Source organism: Sceloporus undulatus, chromosome 1 (genome assembly GCF_019175285.1).
Source record: "Sceloporus undulatus isolate JIND9_A2432 ecotype Alabama chromosome 1, SceUnd_v1.1, whole genome shotgun sequence".
NCBI classification, from domain to species: Eukaryota; Metazoa; Chordata; class Lepidosauria; order Squamata; family Phrynosomatidae; genus Sceloporus; species Sceloporus undulatus.
Window position 1 is genome coordinate 289,493,610 of NC_056522.1, and position 20,405 is coordinate 289,514,014.

General features: G+C 38.9%; 1 protein-coding gene across 3 annotated transcripts in view; it reads right to left on the reverse strand.

The window, feature by feature from the left end:
* Positions 1-3,999: 3,999 nt before the first annotated feature.
* The window catches only part of LUZP2 (leucine zipper protein 2), a 469,570-nt gene continuing 453,164 nt past the window's right edge, over positions 4,000-20,405 (reverse strand). For all 3 annotated transcript variants that reach the window (XM_042446122.1, XM_042446121.1, XM_042446120.1), the window contains 2 exons: positions 7,639-7,719; positions 4,000-4,400 (listed from right to left, as the gene is read on the reverse strand). In XM_042446122.1, the coding sequence (XP_042302056.1) occupies positions 4,296-4,400; positions 7,639-7,719 (186 nt within the window). In that variant the 3' untranslated portion in view covers positions 4,000-4,295. The remainder of the gene's footprint in view (positions 4,401-7,638; positions 7,720-20,405) is intronic.

Sequence of the window (20,405 nt, forward strand, 5' to 3'; positions counted from 1 at the left end):
GACCTTACTGTGCTGATGCCATGGCCTTAAGGAAAGACTTGGAAGTGCTCCTACCCCAGGAGACTGAGAACATGTTTCTCACACATACCTCTTAGAAGTTAGAATTCAGTATATCCATTTTGATTTCCAGCTGGGAGCCTTGGATATTCATTATAGCACAGAAATATGTCTACCCTCTTTCTCTTTTTTTCCTGACTTTCACAGGCATTCATCACTGTCTCACTTACAATGTGTGAGCTGAAGTTTAGCACTTCACAACAAATGGGACTTCTGTGTCTTAATTTCCAGAGCACATTGCTCCAAAATACACTTTCATCTTGGATTATAATTAAAATGAAAATGGTGTCTGCTCAAACAATCTATCTTTCCATACAAAATTACCTGTTTGTCTTTGCTAAAACTTTTGATCTTTAAAGACAATGTTGCCATGATCATAAATGCCTTCCCAAACCACCTTTAGAAGGTACTTCAGCTGTTGATGCAGGCTGTGGGGATGATGATATTTCCACTCCTTCCCACCAGCAAGCAAGGCTGTGGTAATTAGAAGCAAGACCCCTGTCTCAGGTCCTTGTCTCATGCTTCCTTGCTGGTGGGAGAGGCATAGGGGCATCGTCCTCCTTGCACACTGATCAGTAGTTGAACAGACTTTTTAGCCCAATGTGGCTGCTGCCTGGTAGAGTAGATTTGGGAGTTCAAACCAGAAGGCATTATTTACACATACTCTACTAAGCAAGTGATATAGAATATGGGCTTACGTTTTCAAAAATTCTCCTTATGGAGAATGGTGAAATAGCCCACAACTAGATGCAAAGCTTTGGCAATCAAGAGTTTGATTAGAAGTGAAAGAGGGCAGCCTTAAGTCACTCAGTTCAGAGCCAAGGTAGTTGTGTTACACAGAAAGCTCAATCTCCTAGGGCACAAGCCCAGTTTCTGGATATAGTGTGTCAGAGGGTGGGGGCCTTTTCCACCTAAAAGGCCACACTTAGCATCAAGGGTGTTCTCAGTGGGCCACATTCCTGTGGTGAGTGGAGTCAAGTGCAAAAGGCTTGTGGTCAAATGTGCCAACTGATTCCATCTTTAAGCTTTTACTAATGGTAACATCATAGGACCTGTACACATTGACAGAAAAAGTTCCACCCCATTTTTGAGCATCAGCTATTTAGACAACTCACGAGGCCAAAGTAGGGTGAAATTGAGAGGAAGCTGCACTCTGTGGTGAAAAACCACAACAAAAACACAAAAAAGCCCTCTAAAGTGGAAATTATGCATTATCGTACTGGTGTATGCATGGCAGCATGACTCGAGTGTGGTTATGTGAGAAGGCCCAGGCACCTTACAGAAGTGATCTGAGGCATGCACCTGGGCCTAGTGAGATTAAGCCACCACCAGTGCCATTGTTTGCCATACGGCAAATACTGAGGGCAGACTGTACAAGTGCTGAGGTGGCAATTATTTTTATTCTGATTACCACCAAAATGTCTAGTGCACATGGAAATGTAGGGAATTACCTTACACCAGTTCAGTCACCTGGTCTATTTAGTCCTTTACTGTCAACACTGACTTTGATAATCTACATGCAAAGTATCTGCTTTACCACTGGTCAAGTGTCCAATGTAGTTTACAAGGGGTAAAGGCACAATTTAAATATATCAAGAAGAGTATTATGGAGCAATCTGAAAGGTTGATTATTATTATTATTATTATTATTATTATTATTATTATTATTTTGGCACAGTGATGTGATGACATCAGATCAAGTGAGCCTGGGGCATGGAGAGGAAACAGCTATTTTTGTGCCACTATGAACATTATTGTAATCCTTACACACTGTTGAATGTTAGACGGGGTTCAAATGCTTAGTTCAATGAGGAAATTCTCTAAGTTGCAAGAAGATAGATATATACACAATTTACATTCTCTCTGTTCATCATAACACCACCAGAAGCATGGATATATTAAGGGATCTTGTTGAAGGAAGTGGGTAATTGGTGCCAGGGTGAACACAGAAACAGCAGGTTATTGTGTCTTCCTTTCGATCTTGTGGCCATGCTTTCTGAGATTTCCATTAGCAACACAGATGGAGTGTCCATGTCAGCATTTGTGAGCAGAGTACCAAAGTCATTGCATTCAGTACAGTTTGTATTGTGCCATACTTAAGAGACTGCTATGAAAGTACTGTAGGTCAGAACTCCCCTCTTTATGTTTACCTCTAGAATAGCTATGCTCCTTCTCTCTTGTTTTTTCTTCCCATATACATTTCCACTGGTGATAGAAGCATTATACTGGGTAACTATAGTTTTGATTGCATATCATGCTGTTGTTTTAACAATACCACCGATACTGATAAAACTATAACTTTAATCCAAAATTCTAAGTCAAGTGCACAATTAGTTGAGCATGTTTGTGAGTAAAACACAATGAAAAATATTTTGTGATTTGGTTCTTCTGTTGAAGTGAAACTGTCAGTAATATAAAAATGAACTTTTGTATTATGAACATTTAGGGGTGTCAATATGAAAAGCAAAATGAAATTCAATGAAATTTCCCTTCAATGAAATTTTTTTCATTTCCCAAATTTCTAGTTTGATATTCAGTTTATGTTCAGAACATCATTCTAGTTGATGTTCAAACATGCTCTTCATTTCTCCCCATTCCTTGTGTAGTGAAAGGAAAGGAGAAGCTAAGTATCCATGCAATACTGTCTAGCTAGTGTTCTGGGTAGGGATCAAAGAGCATTATTTTTATTTTTATTTGTGGTATTTATGGCATTTATTTAAGATATTTATACCCCATCCTTCAGCCCTAAAGGCTCGCAGAGAGGCTTACAATTATTATTATTATTAATTATACAGTTCCCTGCAATCAGGTTTAGAACCTAAAAAGACATGACACAAAAGGAGAAGGGAATGGTGGTGGGGAAGGGGACCAGGTCCAGCAATTCTTCTCTCCCTCTGAGGCCTGGACCAAAGCAGATGAACTGGAGGGAGGGCTCTGCTTCTTAATCTAGGCCAGGCCCGATGGAGCTGGGCCTGCATCTCTCCCTCCATGCCCTGGTGGCACCAGATGGACTGGAGGGAGGGCTCCTTAATCTAGGCCAGGCCCACTGGAGCTGGGCCTGCATCTCTCCCTCCATGCCCTGATGGCACCAGATGGACTGGATGGAGCTGAGCCTGCATCTCTCCCTCCATGGCTGGATGGCACCAGATGGATTTATGAGCTCTGTGCCCTGCCCTAATCTCATTTAGCCTACTGAAAGGTCAGAAGAGGAAAGGAACACCCTCCCACTTCCAAAAGATTTTCCAGAGAAAACTATCACATAAGTGGAATGGCTAAACTGCAGCAGTCTTAATTCCAAATCTTGCTATCCCTCCCACTCAACTCTAGTTATGTAGAACATGATGTTTTTTTTTTCCTATTTTAATATGTGGCAATCATTTACATGAGTTTTTTTCTTCAGTATGAGAAACAATTTACATTTAGGTCCAGGAAGAAATAGGTAACCAGGTTAGTTGATTTAAAAAACAAACATTGTTAATATGATCTGGACGGTAATCACCTAATAGCACTGTATCAATGACTTTTACACCTTTTTACTTTCTAAGCAATTTTATGGAAATTTTATCTTACTTCCACTAGAAGCAATAGCATGAGATTCATTTGTTATTCATAAAGCCCTGTAACTTTCAAGAGAATTGAGTTGTTACTTTGGTGGGCTGTTTTCTCTAACTATGTACTTTAGAATCTACTTTATAGAAATAGACAGAATACCCAAATTTTCAGAGAAGCTGTTTAGATAACAAGATTACCATTTATACATAATTGTATTTGGACATTACATACTAATTTGAGGCAATCAGAAAATTGAAATAATGTTTTTCTTACTGGATTTGTTTAAATGTGAGTGCAAAGATTCACTGGTATACCACTATAGATCTTAGTATGCAATAATGATTCTTATGAAACAGGATTGGTTAATAAAATAAAAATTCTTAATAGCAATTCTTTACAAAACAGAGTGATTTATAATAAGCAAGTTACAGATCAGGGCAGAATAATATTTCAAAAAACTGGACTGTATTACAAAGCATTTTCCCCCAACATCCATTTCTCTTGGATTATTGCTGAAAGATACTAATCATCAATCTATTTCAGAAATTTCTAGACTAATTTACAAACATCCATAAAATAGTGAAAAACTGCATGCTTTAAAAAATCTGATACATTTTCATGCCTCTGGACTATAAAGATGAAGACGAGAGCAAATGAAGAAAAAATTTAAGATATGAGGATGCTATTTACAGAGTCTTTCCCTTGATTTTTGTCAGTGCTTCAGGGTTGTTTTCTTTCTTCTCTGCTGCATTTTTCATTTCTGGTTTAATCCACGGAGGACTGTGTGATTTCTGTTAATGTATGGAGAAAAATACAATCGGAATTAAACTCAGTCGTTCCTTCCCCCAAAAGACAGATTCCTGCCCCCAAAAGTAAAAGGCCACAGAGAAGGTAAAATACCGTATTTTCCAGCCTATAAGATGACCCCCAACTTTTCCAGTTAAAATATAGAGTTTGGGATATACTTGCCATATAAGACCACCCCTCTTCCAATGCACACCATATAAAAATTTCAAAAACATCAGATTTGTTTTCAATATGGTAATTTAAATTCTAATGCTTATGACAGGAAAACTGTCACTGATAAACATAAGGCTGTTTGTCATCAAACATGTAAACATAGAACAGTGTAAGTGGATTAAACTTTTCCCAATTCACTCTAAAGCTGAAAAGAAACAGTGCTGCCATGCTGTTTGTCTTCTAAGCTGTCAACCAAACTGGAACTGATGATGATAGGAGGAAGATAATAAACAATAGAGAGAGAGAGCAAGTGCTGGGCAAGTCCCTGGTGAGTTAGCAATGCCCATCGTAACCACAAGCTATGGTGTTTCTACAGGAAAGCCTTCAAAATCCTCCTGTTCGTCATCTGATACCATAAATACATCAATGAGATATTGTGAAACACTTGTAAGGCAGTCATTGTATGGATTGAATTCCGTATCAGATGGTGTGGTCTCAGCTTCGGATTCAACTTTATCTTGCCACAAGTAGTCATCCTCCATACCATCTAATGAATTTGATATGCCACACTTCCTGAAAGACTTGATTACTGTTTCTGCATCAATATCATTCCAGGCTTTTATGACAAACTTGCACAAAACATCCAACTGTGGAGCACGCATGTTTCCTCCTTTTGTGAATGATTTTTTGCCCCTAACCATCCATTCATTCCACTGTTCTCGAATGCGATCTTTAAATGGCTTGTTTAGGCACACATCCAGTGGCTGTACCAACGATGTCAATCCTGCAGGAATAACCGCCACATTTGTGTTTCGTCTTGCAAGCCTTTGCTTGGTGCTGGGAGTTAAATGAGTCCTGAACATATCCCACACCAGTAGACTATGTTTTTGAATAAGTCCACCTGGTCACCTGCTCCATACATTATCAAGCCATAGCTTTACCCCTTCTTCATCCATCCAGCCTTTTTCATTCACATGTACAAAACAACCAACAGGGAACTTGAGTTTCAACATTGTTTTTCTTTTAAAAATAATCATTGGTCTCAGTTTGGTGCCATCAGCTGTGAATCCTAGTACCACTATAAAACTGGATTTCTCATGTCTAGTTGTTTTAATTTAAATTTTTTTTCACCTTTTTGATGGACAGTTTTATTTCCAACCATATCAAAATTCATTGGAGTTTCATCCATAATTCCAATACTGATTAACGCATAGCCGTATTCAGTGTGCTGTTGTATTATGTATCGATGAAAACTAATTACTTTGCTATGAAGATCTGCAGGTAATTTTTGGGCAATTTTCGTCTTTTGCCCCAGTACCATATCATGCCTTTCCATGAATCTAGTACACCAGGATACAGTGGCCTTAAATCTGTTGCTGTGATCTGGGTTAGATTTGGCCCACTGAAGTGCAAACAGACATATTTTATTTCTTGTCACTACATAACCATTTTGGTGATGCTCATTCACCATGTCTGCTACATGTTTTTTGAGTTCTGGCCAATGTGGGGTGTCTCTTCTTAATGCACACTAACCCCTTGGCATACTCCCTAATGCTTTTTCATTTGCTTTCCAGTCCTGAACCATCTTTTCTGTTACTCCATATTGTCTTGCAGCAGCACAGTTATTATGTTCCATGGCAAAGTTTACAACTTTAAGTTTGAAACTGGCTTCATATTTCTTTCTTCTTGCTGGTGAAGCCATGATGGGGTTTTGACTGTTGGCTATTTCTATACAGTACTGTATGAACAGGTACAGATACTGATGCTGTACTATATGTGGTACCCAGTGTACAACAACCAGCCAATCACAGCAAGTTCTTGCATATATAAAATTTTTAATTTTTAATTTTAATTTTTATTATTTTTATGCTTCAACCACTAGGGGGAGCAAGCTGCTATGTGCACCAGCTCCCCAGCTCCCCAGTCCTCTGCTTAGGTCTGCAAAGCCTGCCTCACATGCAGGCAGCGCCCTGGGCTACTAAAGGGTGAGTTTAGGGGCCCTGATGCCTACAAACGCTGGCTGCAAAAGGCCTCCAGAGGCCTTTGGAAGCCAACAGCCAGGCATGCACACTCACGCCGGCTTCCAAAGGCCTCCAGAGGCCTGAGAAGCTGACAGAACAACCAGGTAAGTGCACTGGGTCATAGGGCTCTCTTATTATCCAGCGTATAAGACGGCTCTCAATTTTTGACCCACTTTTAGAGGGTCAAAAAGTCGTCTTATACGCTGGAAAATACGGTAGTTTATGTTGTGAAAAAAATCAATGGGTTGTATCTAATGACAACTTTGTACTAGCAGAAAACACTTCTGTTTCACAAGGTAGTGATTCCAATTTTTATTGATCCACCCTACCTAACTACAGCCTCTGTATCTATGATTCTATGATCTCTTAAAATCTGTGGACCCATTTTGAACAGTGGCCTCAAACAAATGGCCTAAAAGAATTGCCACTGGGTCACATTGGGGGCATGGTGTACAGATGCCACATGCCTTGGGCATGCCTCATCCCAGAACTGGCCCAAAAAGGAGCGGTAAAATACCACTCCTTTTTTGACACACGGTTTAGGACTGCAGTGGTGGCCTAGATCAGGGCCAGGAGCATGTGGCTGCCATGTTCCTGGGTGAGTGGAGGTTGTGTGGTCACAGCATGGGACTTTTGTATCATGTCCTTTCCCCAGTATGAGATATGGCTTAGAGGGCTGTTGCCATAGGAAGAGAGTAAAATTTTCCAACCCTGTATCTCACTTCCACAAATTTGCCTTAATTAAAGGCTTTGCTGAAGAATCTTTTGTAAGTTAACTGTAAAAATAAGACTTACTGATTAAACAGTAATAATTTTTGTTTGGAAGTGAGAATTCTGTAACTAAATTCACAGGGGGAAATGGATCTCATTTTTATAGGCATTGTTTTATGAGGCCATTGTTTTGTGAGATTAGTGCTTTGGTTATTATGCACAAGTTTGTGTGTGTGTGTAATAGACACTTCAGAACAAGTTGAAGGAATACATTAGAATTTAATATTTGACAATCAGATATTCTCAACTTTTTTTTAACTAAGAACACAATTAATACCTGCAACTCTGGGTCTGTTGCTGCCACCTTCAGCTGTGGAATGGTTGAATTGTTCTGATTTCCTAAACAAGTTTTGCCAACCTGGAAAAGGAATTGGTGGAGTTACACAATTTAAACATAAATAATTCACAATTTGGTTTCAATCTATTTGCATTGTGAATATAAAACACTAGATTTTATATTAGGGTTACTATTTAGTGTCCCCCTACCTAAATGTAAGGTTGCATGTGACAGAAAAGAGGGATTCTTGGATTTCAAGACCAAGTCTGCTCCATCTTTTCTATAGCATGTTAAAGTCAAAGAGCAAGAAACATATACCAGAAAGACCGAAATCAGTGTGCAAACTATGCCCACAAGTACGTCCCCTTTAAATATTACAGAAAAAGTATGAAAATCCATGGACCCATTATCTCCTATACATCGTTTCTAATTCATACCATAATAGTTCTGCCATAATTAAAAGAATGGAAATTCACTCTGGAAAATGAAATGGGAACATCTATGAGATGAAAAGAGTGCTTAATTATTTTCTTTTCAAAAATGGATCTGCACACATTACTTTGTGATATTTAATAAAAGCAAGTTATTGTTTTTCTTTCCAAGATAAAGATTATTAATGGGTAATTCTCTGCAGTTTGGCAATGGCTTAGCTTTGTATCAGGACTGCAGAATGGCCCAACATTTCACATGAATTGTGTGAAGGCAGACAAGCCACTTCCTGTGAGAAGTCATGTAAAATCGAAATGTACCTTTAAAAGATAGGTCAAAGCTGTATTTTGTATTATATAAATATCAATAATACATGACCATTATGACCAAACACTTTATTTAAACAGTCAATATGAAAGCTATTTAAAAAAATAAAATACATGTAAAAGTGTATTTTCTAAGCCCTGTGATAGCAAATTTTTACATGGAGCACTTTGAAAAGCAAGCCCTGGAAACAGAACCGAAAAAGCCCACAATTTGGTTCTGATATGTGGATGACACTTTCACCATCTGGAGCCATGGAGAAGAAGACCTGGCTGTATTCCTGAACCATCTGAACAACATCCACCCCAACATCCAATTCACTATGGAAAAAGAAAAGGGAGGAACACTGCCATTTTTGGATGTTCTACTCCTCTGCAAACCGAACCTACATTTGGGTCACACAGTAAACCGAAAACCCACACATACAGACCAATACCTGCACAAGAACTCCAACCATCACCCAGGACAAAAAAGAAGCACAATCAAAACACTGGTAGACCGAGAAAAACACATCTGCAAACCCAACTTCTTGGAAGATAAACTGAAGCATGTGGACCAGGCTCTACAGGCCAATGGTTATTCCAGCTCAGACATAAGAAGGGCAGCCAGGCCCAGGAATACCCAGAGAAGTGAAGACAAGCAGCCACCCAAAGGGAAGGTATTCTTACCATACATCAAAGGAGTCACAGACAGAATAGGCAAAGTGAGGAAGCACAACCTTCAAATGGTTTACAAACCGATGAAGAAAATCCAGCAAATGGATTTGGTTCAGCCAAGGACCAGAGAGACCCTCTCACAGCCGCAGGAGTTTATCGCATACCATGCAGCTACGGACAATACATAGGGACCATCAAACGCAGTGTGCAAACAGGAATCAAGGAACATGAGAGACACTGCAGACTGGGTCAGTCAGAAAAATCAGCAGTAGCAGAACATGCCACAAACCATCCTGGGCACAAAATACTGTTTGAAAACACTGGAGTTCTGGACCATGCCAACCACTACCATGTCAGGATGCATAGGGAAGCCATTGAAATCCACAAACATCTGGATAATTTCAACAGAAAAAAGGAAATCCTTAAAGTAAACAAGGTTTGGCTACCAGTCCTGAAAGACATCAAGACAAAGATTCAACAAATGCAAATGAGAAATCTCCCAGTAGACAATGAGCACTATCAAGCAGACATCAATCCTCTTTTGCAGACCCTTATATATATATATAATCTCCAACTTTTGCCAGGCAAGCATTCTCTGAAGATGCCAGCCACAGATGCTGGAGAAACTTCAGGAAGAAACTTTTCTGGAACATGGCCACATAGCCCAAAAACCCCACAAAAAAACTATGTATTTTCTAGTACTTTAAAAGAGACATATTTTAACCCAGATGGCTAAGTATAATGCAATAATAAAAACCAAGAGATTTTTGTTAAGCTAAATTGGTAATTCAACAGTCATAGACATTCACAGTTAACTGTGCAATCTTCTAAAAACAAGCAGGCTTCACTGAAAAACACCTGACAATCCTCTGAATAGTTTACTAATTTGTTCCTTATAATATGAAATATTGTTTCTCATTAATTTTTCAGTGACTTTTTAAAAAAAAAAATAAGGATGCTAAATTCTTTTTAAAAAGTGAGCCTAAATCTGACATTCAAGGATGTAGTAAGCAAGTTCTCTAGTGTTTGAAGTTTCACATTTACTTAAGCAGTCTTGATCAGAATATCCTAAATCTGCCTTGCTGAACTATTATCTCTGTTCAAAATGGAGACAGATTAAAAACTGATATTCCATTTTCAGAAGAAGTGACAAAAAATTTTCATATGAGTTGTGGCATTCAGCATTTGCTAGATACTATGTTACTGTTACTGAACAAAGAACAAGTCTATCAATTTGTACACCTATATCAGATCCTCATTGGTTAAAGATGTTTCAAACTGCATTTCATACCTAATTCAATGCCTGCATTAAAAGAACATTTGGAAATTTCTGAAGGGAGATGTTAGCTGATGTTGAAACTAATTCTTTCTCAAGACAGATCTTGGGTAGCCTGTCTTCTTCATTTGATCCCCCCTACTGACTGTCAGCAGTTTTCATGCCAAGGTGAAGCAAATCTACTGCAGACGTTAAATAAATTCTCCAAAGAAGTGCACCTGTTGGGGACTACAGTTCAGCAACACAGACAGGCCCTTTACAGTCTGGAATGGCCAAGTCACTACACCTCTGGCAGGGAATACATCAGTCCCTTCCGAAAAAATAAAATATCCCAACATATATAAACCCCAGTATTGTTTCATTGCTTAATTCTGCTCTGGTTGCAAAAGAAGGAGTAGATCTTAATACCTTTAAAATCATGCACAGATAAAAGGCTTTGCATGCTTTCTGTTGTTGTTGTTGTTGTTGTTGTTGTTGTTATTTTAAAAAAACCTATAATTTACATCTCAACAATTTTCACTAGAAGCCACCATAGCTCTCAAGATTTCTGGAATCAATGATATATTACAGACAAGAGGACAGTACAAAAATATCTAATCTCATTGAAACTTGTTCTATTTCTAGACATAAGTAATATTTTTTTGGATAATCTTTATTAAGTGTTTTGAAATTTATACAGAAAACAAATGAAGTGCATTCAATAATTTTTTTAAAAATATTTTATACAAAATTACAATTTAGCTTAAAATAAGTGTGGATACTTCCACCCGTTCTTTATTTAAATTTTATAACTACTTCCCAGCAGGACCATTTTCATCCATATTCAAGCAGCACACTTGCAGTACATGTTTACAAGCTAAACTGTTAATCTGTAATGCTGCGACAAGATGTAATGGTGACTATAGAATAGGTGAGTGGGTTTAAAAGAAATTGAACAAATTCATGGAGGATGAACCAATCAACAGTTACTCATCATGATGTGTTCCTGGAATATCTAGGGTTGAATCTGCACTGCAGAATTAATGCCATTTGACACCACTTTAACTGCCATGACCCAATGCTCTGAAATTCAGGGAAATACAGTTTTGTGAGAGATTTAGCCTTCTCTGTCAGAGCTCTCTGGTGCTACAACAAACTACCACTTCCAGGATTCCATATGCTGGGTCATGACAGTTAAAGTGGCATCAAACTGAACTAATTCTGCAGTGTGAATACAGAGTAGATTTCATCTTTAGTAGGCCACAACTGAAGATTTTGTTTTTAAGTGAACAAACTTGCATTTTTAAGCAAACCTGATTTACACTTTGTTCACTAATAGGTAGACTGGGACATTGTAACCTATTTCTATACTTCCCAAATCTTTGTGATACAATTCCTGCACTTCTATTACTTGTGTAGTACATTTCTTTTGAGTCTCAAAAATTTAAAAAGTATTGAAATGAGTATAAAACTGTGAACTCAGTAGTTCTTTTTTAGAGGTTTTTTTTTTTTTTGCTTTTTTAAAAATGCAGATTAATACAAAAGTATGACAGAATGGATTTATCCAAATTCCTCACAGACTGGAAATAGATGATGATGATGATGATGATGATGATGATGATGATTATGCTTTACTTATATAGTGCTGTAAATGTACACAAAGATTCAACTTTCTAGCCACTTCTAGCTATTAGAAACAATCAGCTCTGGAAAGTATCAATCAGAGAGAGTCTTTTTGTCCTTCTAATTGGTTTTCCCAGCACTCTTTCATTAGTAACTGTGGAAAACAAGATACTGAACTAGATAATTGATTGTTCATTACTGAAGGGAGCCCTGATGGCCCAATAGTTAAATGCCTGTACTGCAGTCACAAGGTTGTGAATTTGATCCCAAGCAGGGCTCCAAAGTCGGCTCAGCCTTGCATTCTTCCATAGGTTGCTAAAATGAGTACCCAGCTTGTTGGAGGCAATTAGCCCACACATTGTAAACCACTTAGGGAGTGCTTAGTTCACTGATCAGTGGTATAGAAATGAACTTGCTATTGCTCTAATTACGCAGGACTCTTATGTGCTTAAACTTCATATTACACAATTATAGTACTATGAATCCACATTGGCTGCCAAGTTCCATCTTATGCAGTCCTGAGGTTTGCATACCCTCCAACATTTTAGAGATGAAAACTGGGTCACATATGGCTGACTCACATCAAAGCATGGTCAAAAAGTATGGCCAGACAATCAGAGGCAAATGTTATTAATGAGGAAAAACACACATGCGAAGGTTTTCTCTGCTTCTTATCCTGTCTTAAATTCCATCTCAGGGAATAAAACAGAAGCAGAGGAACCCAATATCAACATGGGAAGGTTCTCTATGATCCCACTCCACCCTGTTGAGCTGTATGGGACACCTTGAGAACACTTAATCAGTTGGCATTTGGCAATAGTGCTGCAGGTGCCCTGTAACCTGTCACTGTAATGCTGACATGGTCATCAATGAGGCCAGGGTCCACATAAGAGTGATGAAGAGCTGAAAGTTGGGCACCTGGGTCTCTGTAAGCACAACTTCCTTTCTGCCAACCAATAACACATGTCTTCTGTGCTCAGGAACTTTGCCAAGGTCAGGATCAAGAGCCGGGCCAGTTTTAGTTGCATCAGAATTGGACAAGACCACCAGCTGGATCAACTTAGATGTCTGCTTACATTGGGCCTTACGATAGCTAAGTTCCCTATACAAAAAACATTTCATATTATCCTTGTCCTTTGGTTGACCCTGGGGTTTAGAAGATCACTGTTGATCAGGTCAGGGCAGTTGTGCCAGTTTAAAATTATCATCTTTCTGCACATGGTGATGAGTCAGCTTTGTATGCAAAGTGATACTCTGGCCATGACCTGAGGGAATGTCCTGCAGTTAGCCACTGCAGCCTCTTCCAGTGTTCTTGGCTCCTTGTCCGGCACATAACAGACATGATCCAAAGGGGCATGTGCCAAAAATTATTCCAGGTCAAGAAGAAGCAGGCATTCTCCAGTGAAGTTGGCTTAGCCCCTTGAAGCCCAATCTCCCTCTCATGTTGAACAGCATAAGCTAGTTCTCTGTAAGAGGTGCCATGCTTCCTGGCTGTTGCCCTGAAGCATTTTCTTGGTGCCTCTAGGCTAAGGCCATGTCATTGTTGAGCTCTCTCCAAGAAGAACTGAAAATCCAGCATCTCGTCTCATGTCATGCTGGACTCCACTGCTCATAGAACTCCTGAGAGTTGTGGGCAAAGGTCATGCATGTATGATCCCTAGGGACTTTTTGATATATACAAGCTCTTTGAAAACTTTCAATGAAATCTTCAAAGTCATCGCCATCCTTGTAGGTGGGGTACCAGCGAGGTTGAGGGATGTAGAGTTGTCCTCTATCTCCCCATGTACAGTTTGAGATTGGAGCTATCGTATTTCTCTGTCCTTCTCATTCAGTTGTACGTGAAAGATGTTGAGTGTAACTAGCACTTGGGCCCATAAATATTGAAGCAGCATCTGTGTTCCCAGGCCACCTGTGGTATCTGATGGAGATTGAGCACTGTCAGCTTCTGTTGTAGACATGATGGACAATACTTTGCCATTCCTGAGGTACATAGACTGAAACAGCCTGACTACCTAAAACACTTGTGAGCTATGAGAATAGGAAAAAAAAAAACAGTTTTTTTCAACCATCATCCAGAAGGTTCTTTTCAAACTTCCTTCTGATTGGCTGATGGCCCTCACACCACCAGTGATGTCATCACTCCTCATATTACAGTACCCCCTCCCCCAGGAAAGAAGGTCCTGATAAATGGAGGGACTCCCATTTATCACATTGTAGAACTACTATTTTAAGTAGCGAATCCCTGAAATTTATGTGCTTAATTTAGGAAGGACAAAATTCTCCCCTTCTCCCTGCCAAATTAATTGAATGCAGACTATTTCTGCACTTTCCTTTTCCTTGTAATGACATGGTTACAGCTTGCAGCACCCCCTGAGGAGTGATACTGTGCAAACTCTCTATGTGCATTCATGATTGTACTACCAAAGTATCCATGAGTTTATTCACAGGAAACTTTTATGCAGGGATATTCAGAGGTATGTCCCATTAAACCCAATGGCTTACTTGAAGAGTAAGTGTGCATACATTTGCAAACTAGTTTGTTTGGGGTCTGTGAGACATTGTAGGAAAGGAGTAATTCATAGTGAATATCTTCTTTATGGGTGGGCATGGCAGATTTGCTTAGCTTGGCTTTTGTTTAGTTTTTTCTGGCATGTGAGCTTCTTTGGTTTTCATCTTTTGTCTTGTGCAGATGGGCCTATGGTTGTTGTAGAAACTATTTAATAAGAATTTAAAAGTGTAACAATATAGGACAAAACTATGTGCATATACACACATGTGTGTGTACTCACATGTACACAATATAAATAATCAAATTAAACAAGTCAAGGAAATAATTAATAGAATCTTTCCCCATTCAGCATAGCATTTTATCCTCACCCAGTAGATGGTTACTTACACCTCCCTCTGGAGATGGTTGCTGTGGAGATAGGCTATTATGCAGGATCTATCACAATTTTTAATCCACTATGTCTTCCTCTCTTGATCCAACAGGACTGCATATTGACTACATGTCATGGACTCCAGCTGCATTTACTGATTCACAACAACAATAATCCCAACAGTGTCAATTGACAGAGACAAACAAAAATATGTCAATTCAGAGCAAGTTGGTTTGTGAGGAAATGATAGTTTCCTCAAAGCTGGAGTGACTAACAGCCTTTTGTGTAATCAACTGTACAATGAGCAATGTATCCTTTCCAATATATACAGAGAGAAAATGGTAGGCATTCATATTGCATGAGTAGTAAGCTTCCATCCATGCCATGTTGCTATGACCACTATTACTGAAGGACAGGTAAATTGCACATATATAATCTTTTCAGTTGTCGTTGTTAAAAAAACTTTGGACAGCAGCCCATTTTTCTACTTTCAGAAACAATTTGAGTGTGAATTAAATAATGCTCTGGCTCTCAAAAAGTGGCTGGCAAGAGCTATGCTACTCTGATCTTGCTACTCTGACTTCATGGATGCAGTCCCCAAACCAGAAAACAGAATCAAGGGATTAGTAGGAGGAACATAAACAACCTGGGTTATATCCTCTTTTTGGCATGTCTATAGTTGTTTTAATTATGGGTGATCTGAAATACTTTCTTCTGTTTTGCTGGTCCAGCTGTTCTTTTATTCCTTATTCCTTTGGTATGTCTGCAATAGTTTTTTTAATACTATTATTATAGCTCATTTGGAACAGCCTTCTCAGTTCTGCTGTACCATCTGCAGACAGAAAAAAAATAAAGGGGGACTTTGGGAGGAGAGTGTAGAGAACAGAACAAAAGAAGCTGACAGAACAGGGATTGGATATACAAATCTTGCTTCAGCTTGGAGGATGCTGCACAAAGGCAACAAAAGCCAATGGTAGATTTGTTAACCTTTTCCTCTCTCCTTTTGGAATTTCTCCAAAGACTTCATGGTGGAAATGAAACCAAAAAATAAAATAAAAAAATAGAAACATTTTATCAGTTTCCCTTCTAGGCAGAAGAGGGTTTATCCCACTTGCTGTACAGCTTGGAGAAACCTATTCTCTATTCTGTTTTTGTATCAGGTCTTTTGTATTTTGGCATATTTCATTTTTAAAAACTGTCTGTACAGAATTTATTCAGAAATGCAAGAGCATCTGAGACTCCATGGGGTTTCCATGGATGTCTGAGAACACAGGACTAAAGCCCATAGTAAAAGAGCAGCTGGTTTCATATATCCTTAGTGCAGTGTTCTCCCCAGTGGGATTGAAGGGATGGGGTGGTGTTCTAGTAGTATAAAGTGTGCAGAGCTTCAAGAAAACTGTATGACAGGAATAACATGGGCATTTCAGGCAGAATATTAAGAAAGGATAGATCATTATTTCTGACAGGAAAAAAACACACCATACAATCTGGTTTAAATAGAATGTGAAACTATGGTTCATTATAATAAGGATAAGTTATAGAAAGATTTTAATTATAGGTTATCTGCTAAACTGCCTTAAAATGCTGTTGTGTGCCTTCAAGTTCTTTCCAACTTAGCAAATCTAAGGAGATCCTATCATGGGTTTTCCTGGCAAGACTTATTCAGAGGAAATTTGATTTTGTCTTCTGCTGTGGCTCAGCAATTGTAAAGTGGCTGAGCAATTGTGCCCCAAGGTCATCCAGTAGGTTTCTATGGTTGAGTCGGGTTTTGAACCCTGGTCTCCACACTGGTTCTTACCCTAAGCTGTAGGGGTTTTTTAAAATTAAAATTTGTGAATACATTCTAAAACAAAACATGACAACAAACAGTATACCAAAACAACAATAAAGACAATAACCCAGATAAGGCTCTGAAAATTATAGATAAAAGGTATATTCAGGGATCCTGAAAAAATCTTTCCATAAAAATTTAGCTAAAATTGGGGGATGTCTAGAGACTAAATCTTGCTAGATGTATTCAATAAATGGGTGCCAAATCTTATGAAAGGTCGATCCAGAGTGTAAGCCTCTTGCTCTGTTCTTATTATGTGCAATTTTCTCCATTAACCACAAGTCCCAGAATCTAGTCCACCATCTTAAGTTAATAGTAATTATGGTTAGAGAAAACAAGACAGCTTCTTAAACCATGGCTTGAATGTGGTTGTATGCAACAAATCATAGTTTAGACTAACTAGTTTGTCATTTGCTGGGTTGATAACACAGCAAGCTGTAGTTAATCAAAACTGAAGTGAAAGTTGTTGAACTCTTGCATATGGCTGCACTGGGGAAGGAACAGGAAGTGGTACATTTTCTACAGTTCAGGAGCCCCCATTCTCATCATACTGAATCATGGTTTATCATCATAGCCAAACCAACCAAATATTTTGACTACTGCAATACACTCTACATGGGAATGTCTTTGGAAACTGTCTGGAAACTTCAGCAGGTTCAAAACGCTGCAGCCAGAATGCTGACCGGGGCCAGTTAAAGGGAGCATATAACTCCCTTGTAAAATAGCTCCACTTGCTATTAGTTTGTTTCCAGGAACAATTCAAAGTGCTGGTCATGATCTATAAAGCCTTACATGGGTTGAGTCCAGACAATTTGAGAGACCGTATCTCCCCATATGAACCTGCAAGAGCCCTAAGATCTGCAGGAGAAGGCTTTCTCTCGATCCCATCAAAATCACAGGCTCACCTGGTGAGGACAAGAGAATGGGCCTTCTTGGTGGCTTCTCCTACTCTCTGGAATGCCCTTCGTCGGGAGGCTAGGCTGCCCCCCTCCCTACTGACCTTTCACCACCAAGTAAAAGCATTTTTGTGCTGGCAGACTTTCTGTAGATAATGTATAGCAGCATGATTTTTTAGTCTGTTTTAAACATGAGTATATTTTATGTGGTTTTATATTATATTTTATATTGTGTATTTTATGTGATTTTATATATAGATATTTTAATTGTTCGAATTTTATAATAATCTTAAAGGTTTTATCTGTGAGATGCCTTGGGTCCCTCTGGGGGAAAAAGTGAGATATAAATGATATAAATAAATAAAATACTATTTTCCAATTAGTGTTTCTCCAAAATGTTTAAACCATTACAATAAAATGCATTCCTCCAAGTTAGATATTTTCTGTATGTTCTGAAGTATGCAGGTTTATCTCTTTTTTAAATGAATAAATATCCATATAACAAAAGTCACACTCACTGAAGAATGCATGCATATTGGGAATCAACCTGGGTAAGTCATGTGGTAAAATTTTTTGTTAGACAATGTGGTATATGATTTAGGTAACAATTGAACTGAATTTCAGGACAGTTGTCATTTTCACCAACAACTTTGCTTGCTGAAACCAGGTTGCAACAATATAATTGTAAAATGGGAGGGAGTGGATTTATTAATATTCAAGGAACATGTTCCAGTAAGATGCATTTATTTATGGTTCAGCATTTAACAAAATACCAAGAATTAGCACAAATTAAAGCAAAAGCTACTATAGTTTCTATTAGATCTATTATGTAATGTCAGCTCCTTTTATTACAACATCTTATTATGTGTGCATGTGTGGGTGTACATTATAGTAATTCGGAGACTGAGTAAGTTTCACCTCCTACAGTCTAAATACATGTTTACTTATTATTGTGTGGACTTACGGAATTGATTTAACAGAACAAGTAGGCTATAAATTACTAAAGGCAAATAAGAAATCTTAAAGATATTTTTATGAAGTATTTTCTGCATTTCTTTAGGGAGCCAGCTGGAACATTGGAATGAAACAAAAGGATAAATATATGCATGCTCCTGTTCTTAAATGTGGCAGGGAAGTAACAAGAACAGACTCTGGAAATCTAGAAGGATATAATTGATGGATCCATCTCTTTTAAGACAACTAATATATAGTTATCAATATTGCTTGTGTAAAAGACATTGCCTCATCAAAAGTTTTATGCACCCATTTTAAGTTAATGTTTATCTTTTCCTGGCCTTTACACTTCTATCTGTATTGGGGGGAAAGTTGCAAGCAGTAGCATTCCTATCTGTGATTACAACAAGGATGTTTTTCTCCAATGAGTTTGAGGCTTAATGTTTCTTACTAACCTCCATTCTCTCTGGAAGCCTGAGGTACAGGCCAGGCTCAGACTGAATCAGGATTTAAACCTAGGTATCAGTGAACAACAACAACAAATCTCCAGCTTTCTGTTGTTTTATATGGAAGTGGCTAGCCACTGCATTTCATGCAACAGTGGGCTTTCAACTTGGTTCTAACTAGTTTCCATCCATACTCTAACCACTGCAATACACAGTAACATAGTAAGACCTCTTTTGTATATACTCAGAGGCAGTGGCGTCCTGCACTGGGGTATCACACGATGTGGGGCTGGAGCTTTGGGGGTGGGGCTTCAGGAGGTGGGGCCAAAGAACTCAACCTCACCTCCCTGCATCCAGGGAGAAGGAAATCCAGCATCAGAAACCTCCTCTTGTAGTATATAGATGTACTTTTGTATTGTAGCATGGCACATGCAGAAACATCCGATTCCCTTGTCTTTCCACTGATGGTGTTATGTAAGTGGTAATGCAAAGGGGGGTTTACTCCATACAACCAGAGATGGCTGGGGGGGGGGGTAATGTGCCAACCCAGGTATTTGATATACTTGTCTCTCCATCCTGCTCTCAGAATAAGCTGCCCTACTGGAATAAGCTGGCAGTGCATGAGAACTGGCAGTTTCCTTTCCCTCTGTGGACTGGTCTTCCCATGTAAGAATACACACACACACACACACACACACATACACACATTCTGAAACCAGGGCAGAGGTCCTACATGCTAGATGTGGATCCTGGCAAGCAGAGTACAACTAGTAGCTGTCAAACTCTGGGAAGTGTCCCGATGTTCCTGGTGCTAAATGCATGTGTTTGTGTGTATGTCATGGGGAAGAAATTCAGATGATGATGCAGCAGCTGGTTTCAGCTGGGAGGGCAGGGCAAGGGTGCACTGAAAGATAGAGCATAACCTACTTTTCTTCTCCTTTGATTCCAGGGTAGATGCATGTTCATCATATGATTTCCCTTCCTTCTCCTTCCTCTCCCCAGTAGAAAGCAGCAACAGCTCTTCCTAGGCCTTGGTAGATGGTGGGGTGGGGTGGGGTCAGGTGCAAAGGGCTAGGCAATAGCTCCCTGAATCCCATCCAAATAAAGGACACCTACGCATGTGTACACCACACTTACATATTCATGTATCTGTGACTAACAGGATGCTCATCATAGTGCTATCTCACTGAATGAGGAGAAACTTGGTCTTTTATGTGGACTCAAAAGCATAAGAAAATTTTATTTTATTTTATTTTACTAGACCTTACAAAACACATGGCGCTATCACCCATGTGTGCTCACTCACTCTTTTTTCTACTGCCTAGTACAGCGAGCCCTTGGTAACTGCTGACATTTGGATATAGGACCCCTCCATAGATGCCAAAATCTGTGGATGCTTAAGTCCCATTATATACAATGCTACAGTAAAATGGTGCCCCTTATATAAATTATAAGGACTAAATCAGGTGCTGAC